The 20,367-nt window shown below is 35.4% G+C and overlaps 1 protein-coding gene across 1 annotated transcript; it reads right to left on the bottom strand.

The window, feature by feature from the left end:
• Window positions 1-4,282: 4,282 nt before the first annotated feature.
• Window positions 4,283-5,854, bottom strand: LOC113765884 (probable E3 ubiquitin-protein ligase ARI8). The gene has a single exon (XM_027310156.1). It carries the CDS (start codon window positions 5,852-5,854, stop codon window positions 4,283-4,285), a length of 1,572 nt encoding a protein of 523 aa, XP_027165957.1.
• Between the last annotated feature and the right edge of the window lie 14,513 nt (window positions 5,855-20,367).

Here is a 20,367-nt window from a genome sequence, read left to right as displayed (position 1 = left end):
CTTATGGCATCAATGATATAAGTAAATAGATTTACCTCTTGTTACAACTCTTGTTTGACTAGGGATTCATTTCCAATATTACCAAATCTCATTCTCATGATTGAAATGGCCTAAACTAGACTAATTTTCCCTATTCTCATGGTGAATAACTAGATCTACTCTTGTTCCTTCATGAAATGCAAGTTTGATCCATTTAAGTGTATTTCTATTCTCATGAGTCTACTACTTAAACTCTATTTATGTTGTTCCATCATTATTATCAACTTTCATTGAATAATAACAACTAATAACTTGCTATTGGTGATCAAACAACAACAAGTGATAAGCATGCATAAATAAACAAATTAATACAAGATGTAACAAGTGTAAATCATATTCAACTCCTATCAAATAGCCATGAGTTTCATTTACTCCCTAGATCTAGAAGTTTAGCTACTCCTAGGATAAATAACAAGAAGGAACATAGTTTCATTGCATGAACACATATTCAATCACAAATAAAAAGATAGATAAAGAAAGTTTAGCCAAAAGGTGAAGACGCTCCCAATGATCTTCTATTTCTTCAACAAAATGAGTTGTATAATGAAGTCGCCAATTGTTCTCACAAAATGTTCTAGCTAGAGAGAACAAGACAAGACTAAAACTAAGCTTTAATGCTAAAATATGATTATATCCCTTTCTAATGTCCTACTCTCTCCTTTTTTAATGATTCTTACATCTCTAGTGTTAAGAGAGTCAAAAAGTGGTTTTTAGACAAGACATAAAACTTCTTTTCTCTTCCAAAAGGTCCCTTGAACATATGCAGCCGAAATTCTTGTCTAGAGTAGAGCTAAAAGGTAGTGTGAAAACAAAGCAAGTGGCTGAGCAAGTTGCAGAAATCAGGCGAGAATACGCGACCTTGGAATACGCGACTTCAGCTCGCGTATTCAAGGGTCGCGTTTTCATTTCAGTGAATTTGGTACCATTTCAATTGCTATTTTCTCAATGATGGAGGCTGAACTAGATCTTGTGAAAAACATAGAGTTAGCTTTCCAACGCTTCAAGAATCATCCAATTTGGAGCTCTGCGGACTAAGAAGTGACCAAAATAATCTCGATTCACTTAGAGCTCTGTTTCAGCTTTTGACCATGCACATGCACTTCTGTATTTTGACTGTTTGACAAGGAAAATGATTGAACTGGACTTCGATATCTTCATACAAATGTAGATCTATCTCTTAGCTTCAAAATGGTTCAAGAATTACCTCAATCCAATACTTGTAGCTCAAGATATAGCCGAAATACTAAAATGTATCAAAGCTGAAAATTTTCATTTCTTTAGAACTTAATTGCATTTCATCTCTCGCACTTCATATTCTCTTTTTATCACTTCAAATCATCATCAATCATCCAATTATCTTCTCAACTTACTCCATTTGATGATTGAATTATTAAACCTATAAAAACATGAAGTTTTCACCATTAAAATCCATAGAAATGAAATTTTTACCACTTAACCCACAAAATACGTAATTTCACTAGAATCCTAGTTAATTAGCTATAAAACTAGTTAAAACATACCAAAACTAACTAATAAAACACACTAAAAATACGTAAAATATATACTTATCAACTTGCTTCAAATAATATCATCAAATAACCAAGTAAATATCACTAACAAGATACAGAAAGTTCATCCATAACTCGAAGTATAAAGTTTAACTAAACATGATAAAAAAAAAACACAAAACTTGTATTATAATTAAACATGAATTCAATTACACAAAGAGAAAGTGATATAAGAGAAGTCATCTTTGTCACATCAGTTTCAAACTCTCCATCTTTGCTCTTCAAATATTCATCCAAATCTAACTACAAATACAAGAAGGATAACCTACTCTAACTATACTATACTAATGAACTAATAAAAACTAGTGAAGACTACATTTTGGTGGAGTTTCTCTAGCCTTCCAAAGTTGTGAAAATGTTCTCCAAGGCTGCTATTTATAGAGAGATTCAAGCCACAAAATGAGTTGTTTTTAGTTGTCATTTTTGGCTCTTGAAACTCTCAAAGGTTGGTTCTCCAACTTTCTACACTCTTCTTGGTCAGATACTGCCGAAATTGCTTGCTGGAATTAAGCTGGAAAGTTGTGTGAATAAAGAACAAGTTGCAGAGCTAGTTACAGCTGAAAATGATGAATACACAATCTCGAAAACGCAACCTTAGGTTGCGTGTTGCATCCCACGTATTGACTTTTGTAGGTTTGCACAATTCTGGACAAATTTCATCCTTGCTCTGTTTTTGGTCCAAATTTAACTAATATTTTTTCGATGATAGAGGCTGAACTAGCTCTTGTGCAAAACATAAAGGTTGTAGTCCTTTGAGTTAGATTTTCAATGCCTCAAGAATCATCCAATTTGGAGTTTTGTGGACAGAGAAATGACCAAAAAACCCTCTCCCGGTTAGAACTTTGTTTCAGTTTCAACCATGAAAATACACTTCTGTATTGCGACTTTTTGACAATGCAAACGACTAAACTGGCCTTCAATGTCTTCCTACCAATTGTAGATATATCTCCTAGTTTCAAATTTTTAAGAATCACCTCAATCTGATGCTTATAGCTCAAGATATAGCCGAAATACCACAAGGTGAAAAACTTGCATTTCATGTCTTCTTTTTATCACTTCAAACCATCATCAATCATCCAATTATCTCAATTCATACCATTTGATGATTGAATCATTAAGCCTACAAAAATATGAAGTTTTCACCATTAAAATTCATAGAAATGCACTTTTTACTACTTAAACCATAAAATGCATATTTTCACTATAAATAGTTAATTAGCTATAAAAGTAATTAAAACATACCAAAACTAACTAATAAAATACACTAAAAACACACAAAATATGTACTTATCAGTTTGATTTCGAACACATGTTTAAGCATGTTCATTTCTAGGCCTCTCTATTACATGATTAAATAATCTCATATACTTGAAATATTTTTGCACATTTATTTAAAATCAATTGGTGGTTTGTACTACTTTTGAGCAACTTTTGGTCTTAATTGCATGAGTAGATTTCTTTTACAATACATGAACTTTACTAGTCTCGGTTTCGATTTAATCTACTAATAGTTCTTGTATCCGGTGGTATTATAAATAAGATGTAAAAGATGACCTCACTAATTATTGACAAATACTGGTAGTTCTTGTATTAGATAGTATGACAATATTTACTTAGATAATGTGGAAGTTTTCAGTTTGCGATTAAAAACTTGAAAATTTTAGCTTGATTACTTTTGCAAAAGTTCTTTTCAAGAAGTAGGAAGGATAACATAAACAAATATGATAGTTTTGAAGTTTTTGTAACTTTTTCTTGTTATTATGCTTACAATTTTCGTTGCAATTTTTGTTGCAATTTTTTATTTTTCAAATTTATTTTTCAAAAAATTATATGCAATGGGTTTGATACATTTAAAAAAAATTCAGAGACCAATAATAGCAAGGTCAATAATGGTAGAATATATTTTAAATAATTATAAGGAAATTATCAAAATTATGCAATCTTCTTGTGCCTCTATAATAAAAAAATTTAAATTTTTAGTTCACGTTTCTTGTTATCCTACATGGCAATCAAGATAACTAGGTGACAATAATAACATTATTATGGGAATAAAATTTGAAAATGAATCACATTGAAAATATTTTTTAGCAAGAGTGTTATTTTGGCAAAAAAACTCGAACAAAATAGACTCAAAAAGTCAGGTAATATATACTTATAGAACAATGAAATACAATATGGGCTTAGATTAAATCTCAAATTTTTAAAGTCATGTTTATACCTCTAGCCCTAGGCATATTAGTGAAAGTACTACAGAACTAATTATAAGCCCAAATAATTGCCCTATATATTCTTAAGCAATTAGATCATAAAATAATTACATTTTTGGCACTCAAATACTTGTGAACTTAATTTAAAAGATGCTCTACAACTTCTTAGAGAATTGTTAGTTTCATAACACTCTTGTCACATATCCAATCAGCTAATTAAACAGGTCCAATGAACAAAATCATTATCTTGTTTGATACATTCCTGGAAAATCATTGTTCTTCTCTTAGTTCAAAACCTTGATCATTCAATCCCAACAAAATGCTGATATATTTGCGCAACCTAAACTATTCTTTTACAGGAAAATCAGAGCCCAAAAGAAGAAGCATAGAAAGGTACAGATGCTGTCAATATTGCTGGTACATGTATGGAATCCTTTGGAGCTTCTCTTCTTGCAATGAGGAAGCTGTTTATGAATCGACTTCTGAAAGACCATTCCCTAGTGCTGTAACCAATTTATGAAAGTAATTTCTAGTAGCACGAGTCAGACGATCTAACTTGATACGAAAATCATTGAAGTCCTCCGAAGGACCTTCTGCATTGAGGTGTACCAAAAGTTCATTCTCTGCACAGTCATGAAGTCTCTCCAAACTAGCCTCTGCTTCCGCTTGCAAGAACTCGAAAAGCTCCTTTTTTGCGTGCTTTTCTTCAGGTAGATAATAGCCATAGGCGTAGCTCCATTTTAAAACCCTCCTACATTCCACAATCTGATCCCATGCATCGATGATAAACTTCAACATTCCCTCGGTTTGGGTCTGGATTTGACTCAGCTTCTCAATATTAACAGTCTTCATTGTTTCCCTATCCTCCAAAGCTCTTTGTCTGGAGGAATGGTTACCGGCCCATCTCTCGTAATGATGTGCATATCTTTCCATATAATACTTAGCCCTTTCCCTCCTATCAGCTTCACTGTACTCTTTCGCTTCATCATCCTTGGATTCCTGATACTTATTACAACCGTAAACACCTCCTGTAATGTGTTCCGACCATGGACCTAAACATAGCCAACAAAACTGAAAACGGCATGGTTCTGCACAGGTCATGTGCATACAACCCTGACTCTTCTGAATTGGCGTTTTGCAACTTGGACAAGGCTTGGAATTGTACAATATCCACTTCATGTTTTCGGATTCAGAACTGTTTTTCACCATCCACTTGGCCACAATTTCACAATCTGCTGGACTATGAGCTTCCTCCAAACAGTTCCAACAAAATCCATGTGAACAATCACAAGTAACATCAAAGTTGCTATCGCTACTGCTACTCCCAAGCACGAATTCAACTGCAAAATCACATCCTGGTGCAGGGCACCACTTGATAGTCTTTTTGTCCTCTATAAAGGATCTAACAAGATAGTTGTCATATTTTTTCTTTTCTTCATCAGATGCCAAAGAATTAATCATATCCTGACCAACCGGTGTGCCACAGGAGGGTTGAGGACATCTCAGCATCAAACAGCCCCGGCCATCGTTGATCGATATCCTAATATAGGTTTCCCAACAAGCCTTGCAAAATAGATGACCACAAGCGGCTGAAACAGCCTTCTTTTTGCCATTTTTCTCCAAACAAATCCTACAAAAGAACTTTTTCTTTGAAGTCTTCTGAATAACTGGTTTATTCTCTGATAATCCACAAGCCTTACGGGCCTTTTCTTCATCCATGAACCACCGGTCTTGAACTTCAATTACACTCCAATTTGATCTGCACAACAATCTGATGGCTGCTTCTCTTGATACCGAAAGAACAGATGAAATTTTGGCTATATCATCCTCTAGACGTCGACGAATATCTTCTTGCTTCAAAACTGTATAGTTCTTCTCCTCCAAACATTCTTCCTCAGGATGGTTGTTCTTTATAAACTCTTCATCGTCGTCAATGTTGTTGTCGTCGTTAAACTCTTCGTCCTCGTCAATGGAATAATCTTCCTGATCACTTTCTTGGTAATAATCTTCACTTTCTTGGTAAGAATCTTCGCTCTCCATTGACTCCCGTTAAGATTGCTAGAGATCTTGCAGAGCAAGATTTTGTTTTTCCTTTTTTTTTTTTTGGGGGTTGGGAAGGAAATTTCTCTGTGTTTTATAAGAAACCCTTCTAGAAAAGATCGACTTAGAGGGCTGCCGAACCAATTGATGTATATATTGAAAGAGGGGAATATATATATATACATATATATATATATATATATATTTGGCAATCGTAATACAGCAATTTTATGTCTGTATCACAAGCATGGTTCAAACACTCAGGCCGAGACCGAGTTGACCTGGCTGAATCATCACCGGAATTCAGCTTCCGTTCCACAACCAGTCCTTCGGAGAGGAGAGGAGAGGAGAGGAGAGGAAGGAAAGAAGAATGAAAGGCAGACTCCAGGGAGGGGATATGGTTAACGGTGTTTTGAAACTCAAACCAAATAATGACTTTGTAGATCTCAGAGTCACGGGCCAATGAATTCCATTGATTCACTTGGGCTCGAACTTAATGAAATCATAATGGTGTTATAAATATATTTTAACTATATAAAAATACAATGAAAATGCATTGATACTTAATCCAAATTTCTCGCATAAAAGGATAACCAAATTGTAAGTAAAATTTTTTAAGTAGTGTACAATTTTAAACTTTTATATCAAGTTAACTTCTCTAAAGCTAAAATTCACATTAATGAGTCTAGAATTTCACAAGACTTTTCTTTTTTTAAAAACAAATTCTAATGAGAGAAACGTAGGATTTAAGAAGTTAGGAGGCATAAAGGGGCTTGAAACCCCAAGACTTCTAAGTCCTTGGACTGGATTCCATAAGAAAATTAATCTAGAATGAAATTAAGAATCGTGTAAAAATGCAAAAACTAAAGCTGCAAATGGAAATAATAAAAGAACTTTATGTGTAATTGCCATATTCAAAACATTTAGGAGTCAAAATGCAATATATAAAAAGTTTAGACTTAAAAAGGAATTCCCTATTATTTCTTCTTCCCCACCGTCAGTAGCCGTCCAGTTCTTCCTCTGGTTCGTGTACGGCTTCCTTTTATTCTTTTTTTTTTCTTTTTCTAATATTCGGTTTTGTTTCTTTTCTCGAACCCATATTCTTCTCTTACTCTTATATTCCATTCTACCATTCTTCATTTTCTTTTTGTCTTTTTGTTTTAATTTTAGATCTTTACACCCTTCCTCATCTTAGATCTCTTCACCTCTGCCTCTTTTCCTTCTCATCCTTCCTTGCTATTTTTCTTTTATTCCATTTCAAATCTTTAAAAAAATTAACCAATGATAAATGAAAATTCAGCAAAAAATTGAAAAATAGCAAAAAAAATCCGATTTTCATGGGTTCTACTGGTTTGCTGTCAAAACAGGATTTTGACCAATTTTGAGGGGTTTCTTCCACCAGAATTTTAATCTTAATTCAGACCAGGCACCTAGCTAATTCTCCGTTCGACCGATCAAATCGGTCGGTCCAGTTCAAGTTTGAAGATACATATGGCTATAAAAGGTCAAAGTTAAGCACGGTCCTTTAGTTGCTTTGACTAGATATTCCCAATTTGGTTTGAAGCTATACAAAGTCAAAAAGATAAAAGAGTAATGTTTGAAATCTCTCCTGAGGTTTTTAACAACATCACTTGACACCTTTGAATTTTAAAAAAAATTCACATACCTCCTTTACTTTGGGTATTTTTTGGAACCTTTATTGCCAATTTCAAAATATAATATTAAAAAAATCATTTTGGAAGAGAGAATACAATCTCATTCTAAATTTACCCTTTTCTTGTAAACACTTAATTGTTATTATACATTAATTTTATTTCTTAATTTTTATAAATTTAGTCGATATGGTTCCTTCATTGGAATTAAAAAGTTGATTATAGGGTCAAAAGGCCCTTTAATAGTTTTTTATGTCATTAGTTTGGACAAGAAATATTAAGATATTTAAAATTATAAATAATTTACAATACCTGTAAAAATAGCTTAAAATATTCTATAATAATGAAAATAACTTTTTGTATCAACTTGAAAACATCACAAATAAGTTTATATATAATTTTTAGTATTTTTCATTTTCTAGTTTTCAAGCCATCAATCTGGACAAAAAAAAGACTACAAAATTTAGAAAAAGTAAATGATTAATAAAAATTTTTAAATTAACTCAATACACTTTAAAATAAGAAAATAATACTTTTATAGCTTGCAAAAACTTCAAATAAATTTTAAAATATTAGCTCTTTGTATTTCAAAAGTGCATTATATTTTGGCCCATTAGACTTAAACCTTCATGCTTTTGGATTTTTTAAAATTATTATTAATATACTCAAGTTTTTTAAATTATTACATACGTTAGGGAGTAGTACTCCTCTTTTTTTTCACCATTTATTAGGGGTTTTGGTCCAGTCCTCCACTTTCTTTTGTTTTTATATATTAATAAAATAAAGGGCTGGTAAAAAAATTTTATACTATAAAGTAAGATAGGAAAAAAGTAAATTTGGAATGCAATTATATTCTCTTTCTCACAAAACGAGTTTTTTAATATTATATTTTGAAATGGATTTCAAATATTACAAAAGGCTTAAAATAAAGGAAGCAAGTAAGATTTTTCAAAGTTGGTGCAAAGTGGTGTTGTCAGAAATCTGGAGGGAGGTTTCTAAAATTATTCCAAAGATAGAACTATGTGTCTCCAATTTGCAAGCAGTGGATAAATTGAGTCAAATAAACAATAGAAGTAATAAAATAACTAGGCCATTCTTCACCATATGTTGCGGGATGCCTCAATTGGATAATAATTGTTTTGATATTCATATATAGAGTGGCAACAAAAAGAGAAAAACAATTATAAATTTAAAAAATTGTTCATAGCGCGGCACAAAATCAAGTATTGAATTAGTTACATTTATCTCCCTTATAGTTTGGCCAAACTATCAATACACCTCTGAGGCTCAGAAAATAACAGTCATCCTGTTTAACTTAATAGATTGTACATGGTGTCAAATTTATTCATGAGTGGACAAAAGTACCCTTACCTAAAACAAAAGGTTTAGGACCCCAAAAGTTTTGTTCAGTTCAAACCAGTTCATATAATTCTTATAACTTTTAGTGTAAACTTGGATAGTTTTGGTACAATCGTGAATTTTATAGTAATTTAGTTGTATGAGTTGATAAGTTCAAGTTTACACCCAAGTTGTAAGAATTATATCAATTGATTTGAATTGGACAAAACTCAACTTAGGACCACAAAATGAGGGCACAGGAGGAGGTGGGAAAAATAGAGAGGAGTGGGGAAAAGAGAGGGGAAGATGGCTGGGAGAGAAGAGAGGGAAGGGGCGGCTTTATTGTAATATTATAAGTGAAAAATTAGTTCTTGGAAAAACTCATAATCTAAATGGCCCTTAATTTTTATGTCTTGTGCATGACTTTCAATGCCCCATTTTTTGTTTCACCAAGAACAATACAAATTACATAAGAACATATACACCTTCAATCTCCGGATAAAAGAAGCATTAAAAAGGTTTATAAGATGTGCATTCATATTCAACAAAACACAAATGTGGTCTAAGAATTACCGATATGTGTATAAAAAATAGAAACTAAACTGAAATAAAGGCTTATTTCTGCAAGTCAATCTAGTGGTAGTGTGTTATCAAAAAAACTCTTTCTTAGAATGATCTTCAAATTAAACAAATCTCTTTTCTCTACTGATTTGTATATGTTATATTCGAATGCTGCTTTTCTATTTTGTTTTCAACATACTATCACATAACTTTCAGGTTGAAAGTTGCTTAATTGGACATCATCAAATTAGTGAATATCAATTGAGCATTTAAACCCATATGAATTTAGGTAGAGTCTTCTTCCTAAAACCCAATAGGGTTCGGGGTGAGTTTGAGTAAAAATAGATTTTGTAGGGTTGTGTTTGGGTTTAATGTTTTCGACCAAAATCTTGTCCATTGGCATGCTTAGCTATGCAACTAGAAAAGTCCTAGGTAAATTACCCATAACTCTCTTATAATTTTGTATGATGCCAAATGAACCCCATGAGATTTCAAAATGGCCACATAATCCTGTTGTGATTTTATGTAAGATAAAAATTTGATGAAAACCATCCTCACAATGTCATTAATTGGATACTAATACTACCCTTACATAAGCGCTAAATTGGATAAGAGTCTAATCACTTTGCATAAAACCATTACGAGATTATCTAGATGATGTAGAACCGAGTGGATATTTATGCACAATCATAAGGGGGTTAAAGTGGATATTATAATTTTATCTATGCACAGCAATCACCATAACAGGAGATGTTTTCCGTTATTTTTCACATTAGATAAAACCATAAAGAGGATTATGTGGATATTCTAAAACTTTAGGGGATCATGTGGTATTGTGTAAAAACTTAATAGGATTATGTGTAATTTAGGAAAAAAATTTTCATATGTGTCTTCAAATATCTAAATTTGCACTCGCGATGGGTAAGTCAGGATGTAGATTTATTTATTTATTTATTATTGGTTATACGAATAGATAAACGTGTAGAATGCGTCTTTTTGTACTGGAATGAATTCTCAAGTGTGTAAGACTACAATGTATGAAGAGCTCCCTATAATTACCAGCGGAGGCAGAGACAATATCGTAAATTGTTCCTTGATTTTTTTTTCTAAAAATAAAACACAATAGTAGAATACACATAACAAATAAAACTAATATACATGTATTTCATGAATAATTTAGCATAAAATAGCATACACGAATTTAATAATAAGACAATCATACTTCTTAAATAGGATATGTGGAGTTTTAAAATTGATCTTGATGATTCTTTGTGTTTTGATGGTGTGTTATGGATCGAACTAAATGATTTGAAAAGATAACTGAGGTAGGGAGGGGAAGGAGAGGGAAGGAATTGAGAATGAGATCAGAAATAAGGAAGAGGGAATAGAGAGGGAGAGGAAAGGATTGAATTGATTAGGAAAGAAACTTGGAACAACATATTACATGCCCTGCCTGCAAATGCAGATGAATTACTTATACAAATCTTAGCTTTGAGCTCAAGAAAACAGCCTGCTAGTAACTAACTACTTTTCCCGCCAAATAACTATTCTTCATTCTGTTATGTCAATTGCTAAGCCACGTGACTCTCTTCATGCTATCACATTTCTAGTGCTACTCCCTTGCTGACTCATCCCAGTCATTTGTGCATGACAATTTGGACTGATTCCAGGCCATAACAATACCTCCCCCTAAAACAATCCTAGTCCCTAGGATTGATTGATTTGGAAAGAAGGAAATTGAGCATGAATGAACGTCCAATCCTCCCAAGTGGCTTCCTCAGGTTCCATGTTTTCCCACTGTACCAATACTTGCTCAACTTCTTGACCCTTCCTATAGATAGTCCTTCTATCCAATACTACTGAGGGGCTGACCTCAAACTCACTATCTGCGTTCAAGGTAGGCAAGGTAGTGCTGACTGGAGGCTCCTTTGGTGACTTCTTGAGCAATGAAACATGAAAAACAGGGTGTATGGTGGATCCTGCAGGTAGCTTCAGCTTGTATGCTACAGTCCCCACCTTTTGTTCCACCTGATAGGGTCCGTAGTACTTAGCAGTCAGTTTCAAATTCCTCCTTACGGCTACTGAGGTTGTCTGTAAGGTTGGAGCTTCAAATAAGCCCACTCTCCCACTATAAACTCCCCGTCACTCCTCCCTTTATCAGCCATTTGCTTCATTCTGTTCTGAGCTTTAAACAAGTTCTCTTTGAGCAAGGAATTCCAGCCTACTCTTTCCTGTGCCCAATCCTCCACAGCAGCTACTATTGTTTTATCAGGCCTCAGGTTCAGTTGTATAGGTTTGTAACCATATAAGGCCTGGAAAGAGGACATTTGTAGACTGCTATGGTGGTTAGTGTTATACTACCATTCTGCTGCAGGAAGCCATTTCCTCCACTTCCCTGGTTGATACATACACACACTCCTCAGGTAGCTTTCTACACATCTATTAACCCTCTCAGTCTGGCCATCAGACTGAGGGTGATATGCAGAAGAGAGATTTAGCTCTGTGCCAAGCATCTTGAAGAGTTCCTGCCAGAACAAACTAGTAAAGGCTTTATCCCTATCAGAGACAATGTGTGTTGGTAGGCCATGTAACCTGAAGATCTGATCAAAGAATGTCTCTACTACACTTTTAGCAGTGTAATGAGAAGTCATAGGGATAAAATGAGCATATTTAGTAAATCTGTCTACCACCACATAGATGACATTACAACCAAAAGATTTAGGCAAACCTTCTATGAAATCCATGGAAATTTGTTGCCAAGCTTGCTCAGGAATGGCCAATGGCTGCAACAGTCCTGGATAAGCGCAATTCTCATTTTTACTTCTCTTGCAGACATCACAATTCTGTACATACTGTTCAACCTCCTTTTTCATTCCAGGCCAGTATAGGTAGCTTTTGATCCTCTGATAAGTACCATGATTCCCAGAGTGACCTCCAAGACAGGAATCATGAAAACAGGAAATCAATTTTTGCCTTAGTCCAGCATCTGCTCCCACCCAAATCCTTTCTTTAAATCTCAAGATCCCTTGGTTATAAGAGTAGTCAGGTAGTGCTTCAGCTCCCATGGCCAACCTCAGTAGAACCTCCTTGGCCATGTCATCACCATTGTAGCTCTCAGCTACCATTGACAGCCATTGAGGCTTGATGGTAGTGATGGCATGTACAAACGTTTCTGCTGACTCCTCCTGCTCTCCCCTCCTTGATAATGCATCAACAACCACATTGTCCTTACCCCTCTTATATTGGATCTCATAATCCATCCCCAAGAGTTTAACCAGCCACTTTTGTTGAAGGGGAGTGTTTATTTTCTGATCCAGCAAGTATTTGAGGCTCTCATGGTCAGTCTTTATAATAAAGTGGTTCCCCATCAAGTAATGTTTCCATTTTTGAACTGCTGTGATGAGTGATAGGAGTTCTTTTTCATAGGTGGATCTGGTCTGGTTCTTCTGGCCCAACACTTGACTATAGTAAGCTATAGGTCTCCCTTGTTGCATCAGAACAGCCCCAATAGCTAACTGACTAGCATCAGTTTCCAATTGGAATGGTTTTGAGAAGTCAGGTAATGCTAATACTGGAGATTTACTCATGACCTCCTTCAACTGTTGAAATGCAGATTCTGCAACAGCACTCCAAGCAAATTGATCCTTCTTCAGTAACTCAGTGAGCGGCTTAGCAATTTCTCCATACCCCTTAACGAACCTCCTGTAATACCCTGTTAAGCCCAAAAATCCTCTGAGGGCCTTCAAACAAGTAGGAGTTGGCCAGGACAGCATAGCCTCCACCTTGGATGGGTCAGTATTCACACCCTCACTAGTAATAACATGTCCCAGATACTCCACTTGGTTTTGACCAAAAGAACATTTAGACATCTTTGCATACAAGGAGTGTTGTCTCAGGGTTCCTAATACTAAGGATAGGTGGTGTAAGTGGGTTTTATAATCTGGACTATAGATCAGAATGTCATCAAAGAACACAAGGACAAATTTTCTGATGTAAGGTTCAAAAACTGAGTTCATTAGTGCTTGAAAGGTGGCGGAGGCATTTGTCAGGCCAAATGGCATTACAAGGAATTCATAAAGTCCAGAATGAGTTCTAAAAGCAGTTTTATGGATGTCCTCAGGTCTCATTCTGATTTGGTGATAGCCTGATCTCAGATCAATTTTAGAGAAGACCCTGGCTCCATGTAACTCATCCGGTAAGTCATCTATAATAGGGATTCGAAATTTATCTTTGATGGTAAGATTGTTCAGTTGTCTATAATCAATACAAAGCCTCCAGCTCCCATCTTTCTTTTTAACTAAGAGAGCAGGTGATGCAAAGGGGCTGTGGCTAATTTGTATAAGACCAGAGGTTAACATGTCCTTTACTTGCTTGTCAATTTCATTTTTCTGTACATGGGGGTACCTATATGGGGGAATTTTGAAAGGTTTGGCATCTGGTTTAAGAGGGATTTGGTGATCATGGCATCTGTTTGGGGGAAGATTTATAGGTTCTGCAAAGACATCATCATACTTGGCCAACAATTGAGTAAGAGAATCTGGTTCAAAAATTACCTGTGAGTTGTGAACCTTCACCATACAAGATTGCTGCAGAGCCTTCCTGATCTTATGTCTGACATATTTATGAGCTGTTGAGCCTTGCTGCATTCTAACGTTTGCATTGTTGGAGTCTCCTTTTAACACCACTTGCTCTCCTCCCTTCTCAAAAGTCAGGTTTAGTCTCTTGAAATCAAAGGTAATGGGGCTGTAGGATTTCATCCAATCCACCCCAAGGATCATATCATAAGGTTCCAGGTCCATGACAAATACATCATGTGTAAATTTGTGGCCCTGCATGTCCCACTGCATTCCTGGAATCCACTGGTCACAGTGCAACTCTTTGCCATCAGCAATCTTGACCTTAAAAGGCCTATGCTTCTGCACAGTTTCTGGGTACAACTGAGCCACTGATCTCCTGATAAAACAATTGGTACTTCCTCCATCCAGTAGGATTGTCAGCTGACGATTCTTGTACTGCCCCTGCATTTTGATGAGACTTGAAGATAATTCCCCTGTCATTGCATGCAGGGTCAACATCACATCCTGCTCCTGCTGGTTCCCCATGTACTCAATAACTTCCTCTTCTTCTATTGTTTGTTCTGCCTCACCTTTTTCCTCATCTTCTATTAACATCATGTGGATCCCCTTGCTCTTACAAGTGTGTCCGGGAGTAAATTTGTCTCCACACCTAAAGCATAGGTTGTGCTCCTTCCTGTATTGGAATTCAGTAGGAGAAATCTTCCTGAAAACTTGCTGTGAATTGGACTTCTTGCTGTAGTCTGTTGGCGAAGTACTAGCCTGCCTTGCTCCTGGATCCTGTACTCCCAGCATTCCCCTGGTAAGACCATAGGAGCCTGAGTGTAATGTACTCTTGAGTGTGGTCCTGCTGAACTTGTGAACAAGCTCCAAATGGTGCTCCTGCCATCTGGCCATCTCAAAGGCAACTTGTAGAGTGTCTGGCCTATGCATCTTCACAGCAGACTTAATTTCCCCCCTCAATCCACTTAGGAAACTAGCAATGTAGTAAGATTCAGTTAGTTCTGGCACCTGGATCATTACAATGGACCTCAACTCTTCAAACTTCTCATGATAAGCCAAAACAGTGGATGATTGGTTGAGCTTGCTGAACTCCTCCACCGCATCTGCTTCCCCTACAGTGCTGAACCTCCTACATACTTCCAAACTGAAATCCTTCCAATGAACTATTCCTCGATCTCTTTTGAAATTTTGATACCAGAGATCTGCCTTGCCCTCTAAGTGTAGTTCCACCAAGTCAATCTGCTGTTCTTCAGGAGTGCGAAACAGTTGGAAGAACTTTTCACACTTCCTGATCCATTCCTTGGGACTATGGCCATCAAATCTGGCGAAGTCCAGCCTGGGAACCCCCATGGGCCAATGCTGACCTTCTCTGCCAGATGAACTGCCAAATTCACCATGCCTGATATTTTGAACTCCAGTAGCTCGATGATTAGGAGTTCGATCTGCAGAACCAGTAGGATTTCCCAAGATTCCCTTGTCGCCTTGCAAACTCCTCAAAATTGAGCTAATTTGATTACTCACAAAGTTTTTCAGTTCTGTATTATTGGCCTCCATTAATGCTCGCATCTCTCTTTGATTTGTCTCCAGTCTTTCTTCCATGACTTGCTTGTCTGCAACCATGGAGTCAAGGACTGCTTGGATTCTGACATCTTGCTTCCTGAGTTGCTCCTCAAAGCTTTTCATTCGAGTACCTTCAGCCATGTTTGTCAGTGAATTGAAGCTCGCAATCCAAGGATCGCAAGCTCTGATACCACTGTTATGGATCGAACTAAATGAATTGAAAAGATATCTGAGGTAGGGAGGGGAAGGAGAGGGAAGGAATTGAGAATGAGATCAGAAATAAGGAAGAGGGAATAGAGAGGGAGAGGAAAGGATTGAATTGATTAGGAAAGAAACTTGGAACAACGTATTACATGCCCTGCCTGCAAATGCAGATGAATTACTTATACAAATCTTAGCTTTGAGCTCAAGAAAACAGCCTGCTAGTAACTAACTACTTTTCCCGCCAAATAACTATTCTTCATTCTGTTATGTCAATTGCTAAGCCACGTGACTCTCTTCATGCTATCACATTTCTGGTGCTACTCCCTTGCTGACTCATCCCAGTCATTTGTGCATGACAATTTGGACTGATTCCAGGCCATAACATGGTGTAATTGTACAGCCTTGTCATTTTCAACTACAAAAAATGTATTTTTTTCTCAATGTAAAGAACTAATAAATCATTCACTCAATATTTTCCAAATAATACGATTTTCTTTATAATAATTTAAAATTGCACAAAATTCATTTAGCTAACGAGTTATGAATTGCAAGGAGTTCCATGGGAACTAGATAACGAAAAGCAAGAGAATTTGGATTGCATAGTACTCCATTTCCATCAAGTAACAAAACTATCATACGTATGTCTTCACTTCTCAAACATGAAATGCTTTCAGAATTAGATGTTGTTAGTAAATTTTCGGAGGGAACTTGAGCCAAGTGCCCCTACTGTAAATCCACCCCCGGTATCCTCTGATTACTGTCGTTTAGCAATCTAAATCTTGCCGTATGAAAAGAAATTGGTCTAAACATATATGTTTAAACACAAATCTATTTACGTCAAGTGAATATGAAATTCAATATAAATAAAACAGACACTTTTTTGTCTTGGTAGGCTTGGAGTTTCCTGTTTTGACCACGTTCGATCCGTCTCCAAAAAAACGATCACTGTTCAGTTCTTGTTTCTATACAAAGTAAAGAAATGTATAACACTGGCATAATTCCGATCACTGTTCAGTTCTTGTTTTTACTTCTGTATCTTAATGTCTAAGCCAACATATAGGTATACTTATTTGATTAATGAATGGGCGCTTTAATATGTAGGCAATCGTTTGAGAGTTCGAAATTTACTAAATCATTACATCTTATTGCATGCAAGGATTCTGCTAAAATAGGGTACCAACTCTGAGATGAGCTATAGGGATGATGAAGAATCAATACATGTGAAATCTTGTGGAGGCTTAATTACTCCAATAAATTCCACAACTCTCTCGGTAATTGTTAAATATGTAAATTGGAGTTAAATGTTTTATCGTATGATATTATGCAATTATCAAATGCATCAAACTTTTGCAGTGAAAAGTATTTAAAGAATGAGACATTTTAAGTAAATACTAAGCTAGGTTTTACAAATATTGAAGTGTGTGTGTGTGTGTGTATCTATATATTCAAGTGGCTTGCAATGTGTAAGCAGAGTTGTAGAAGAACTTTTTTTTAACAAATAGGAAAACGTTTAAATAATTTTTCTAATATTGTGATGAATTCTTACAATTGGACACATTATCGAATTAAAAGAATTTTGTGATGACTATTGTGGGTATATGGAATTATCACCCCCATCCGTACTTAAACTGGAATACATATGTTGCCACCCTACCCATATGTGCACAAACTACAGGGACAGAGCTACTTATGTACTGTGAGTCTGCTGTTGCATGCATGTAATATGTGAAAGGTGTCGAGCCTTTCCTCCTAACTAATCTCCTAGTTTTTAGTTTTCGAAATAAAATATAACTCCTAATTGGAAAAGAAATCCTAAAGAGATAATGTCAATTATTTCTTAAATAAATAATCTGAAAAATAAGGAAACAAATTCTCCTAATAAGAAATTCTCGTAATCTTTAGTCCAACATCCGCTCGGAATTCAACTTGGATTAGGACACTTCTACGCGTAGGAAAAATCCTGAGTCTCTCGGATTTGACAGCATGTCTTGACCACACCCACGCCAAACTGATTCATAGTCCCATGTAAAATTGCCTCCTTTAACTACTTTTTGCTCCACTATTCTACAATTATCACCAATAACCAAATATAAGTAGAAGCTATCAATTAATGCAATATATGGCTAAAATCAAGGGGAAAACAATCATAAGTTTAATAACAAAAATGCAACCTATCAATTTCCCCTACATTTAAATCATACTTGTCCTCAAGTACGAGAACAACTAATCAACCACTACTAAGTCAATGAGTTCAAACAATAGCTATTACTCAAATCATTTATTGCCAAGGTATAATTAAAACGCATGTCAAGCATTAGTGGCTAATTTCTAAGAAATATCTCTCCACTTAACTTTTAAAACCAACGACTCTTCCAATTCTCGACCAAATAATCTAAGAATATAAAATATTCAACTAATATTTGTCAACAAATTATTCACCCAATTAAGCCAAATCTCAACATTAAAACCCATACATCAGCAGGCTTATATAACAATTCACATACTCTTACTTTCATATACACTTTTCTATTTTCACTACTAGCACAAATTTTTTGTTTTCTAAAGTGCTCCCCACACTTGAGATTTTTTTTTAGGGGAAATGCTTGATCTTTAGTCATTCAAACCTTTTGACGCGAATTCTGACATCTACCAAATGAAAGAACCCGGTTATTTAGTTCTTATTGCTTAAAAATCACATATTCATAGTTATAGCCACTTTTTGACGCGAAAGTCAACACCTGTGGTGAAAGCCCCCGGTTACTAGACAGCGATAACCAGCGGAGTATAACTAAATATTGTTCACAAATAAGCACAAAATTAAAACTAAAGTCCATACAAGCCCGCTTCATTTCCCAAATATAGAGAACTAAGATTAATAATTGAACCAATTTACATGAAAAATACTAGAGAAATATTTATAATACTTAGAAAAGTTAACCAAAAGTTGAAAAGCCATAAAATCTCAAATATTCACCAGAGAGACATCTTTAGATCTTGCCACATCATACTTAATACATTAGCATATAAAACCTTAACAATTGTCCAATTTGAGAATCTAACCATCGTTTATCAGGGACAACCACAAAAATACAGAAGAAATGGCAAAAATTGGATAAATTTTGAACAAAAGTTGAACAAAAATTCCAATAAAAATGGCTACACTTGCACTTTTTCAATATACTACCCCTCACACCTAAATCTTACATTATCCATAATGTAAGAAATAAAGAACAAAATAATAGAAAGGGGAACAACAAAACTTCCCTGAACATGAAGGAAGGCATCATATTGCCAAGGATCAGGAGCAAAAGGTGGGGTGAAACTAATAGAATGAAAATAGCCACCAAATTCTTCAGTCATTTTAGACTCTGGCATGCCTACAACATAAGGAGTCTTCTGGTAAAAAATTTTCAACTTGTCAATTCCAGCGTGACTCATAGACGTGGGCACGTCTTATCGACCAGTAGTCTTCTGGAATTTTTGAACATCCCTTTAGAACTAATGAACTAGTTAGGCCAGGGTGCGGCTTGTCTGGTAGTAGTCTTCTATCCATGAAAATAACAAAATCAAAATTAAACACACAAAACACAAAAAATCTAAAATAAAGTAATCAAAATGAACTAAAATAATGAATTGGGTTATCTCCCAATAAGCGCCTTTTTTTAATGTCTTTGGCTAGACATTGCCATGTTTGTTCAAGAAGGATAAAATCTTGTAGATCGTTTCAATGTTTCATCCTCTATATAATCCTAATAACCTTCACCAGTAGAGTGATCCTTAAGCACACGAGTTACTTTCTTACATTAACTAATAGATGGCATCAAACAATTAAGCAATGACCTTAATTCTTCATTCACTCCTCCATCACGAGCAATTACCGGTTCAAGATATTTGGTTATCACAACTCCTAACTTATTCCTGCCATGAAACTCAAAAACTTCTAGTATAATAAAGTCAATTTTTCTAACAAAAATTACAGAATAAAAGTTGGGAGAATGTCAACTGGGAAATGAAGGAGGTGTCACCACATTTGGTAATTGTTCACTGAACGATTTGAGGTTAGGGTTTTATTTCTTTCTTTTCAACATCTTTTTCAACTGCATATGTAGATGCTTCTTCTTGAGAATCTTGTAGTTCCTTGACACTTGTCAGGGTAATTGCACTTTTATCTTTTTTAAGGTTGATAATAGTTTGTGAGGGCAATTCTTCACAAATTGGAGAAAACAATTGGCTCATTGTAGATGCAAATAGACGAATTTGATCCTCCATCCTTCTAATTCTCATTTGTGTCTCCTATTGAAATAGATATGTGTTAGCAGTTAGTAATTTCATCATTTTTTCAAGAGACATGCCTGACATGGATGATGGTTGTTGCTGTTGATATTGATGTTGAGAACATGTTGGCCTTGCTACATAATTAAAGTTAGAGTTGTCCCACCATTCTTGATCATACACGTTTGAATAAGAGTAATCCCACATTTGTGACTAGGTTGGAAAACCTCCAAAAGGATTACCTTGGGCACTCAGGTCATCTTGATATGTGTGGCACATGTCGATCGAATGACCTGAGGCATAATGAATTCCACAAGTTGCAACAATCAATTTTTCTACATGAGAGGTT

Source organism: Coffea eugenioides, chromosome 1 (genome assembly GCF_003713205.1).
Source record: "Coffea eugenioides isolate CCC68of chromosome 1, Ceug_1.0, whole genome shotgun sequence".
In the NCBI taxonomy this organism is placed as follows: domain Eukaryota; kingdom Viridiplantae; phylum Streptophyta; class Magnoliopsida; order Gentianales; family Rubiaceae; genus Coffea; species Coffea eugenioides.
The sequence above is the reverse complement of the archived record's forward strand: the minus strand, read 5'-3'. Positions and strand labels throughout refer to the sequence as shown.

What these genes read in the sequence shown, in the direction of transcription:
- LOC113765884 (XM_027310156.1), bottom strand. Translation starts at nt 5,854, where the DNA reads ATGGAGAGCGAAGATTCTTACCAAGAAAGTGAAGATTATTACCAAGAA.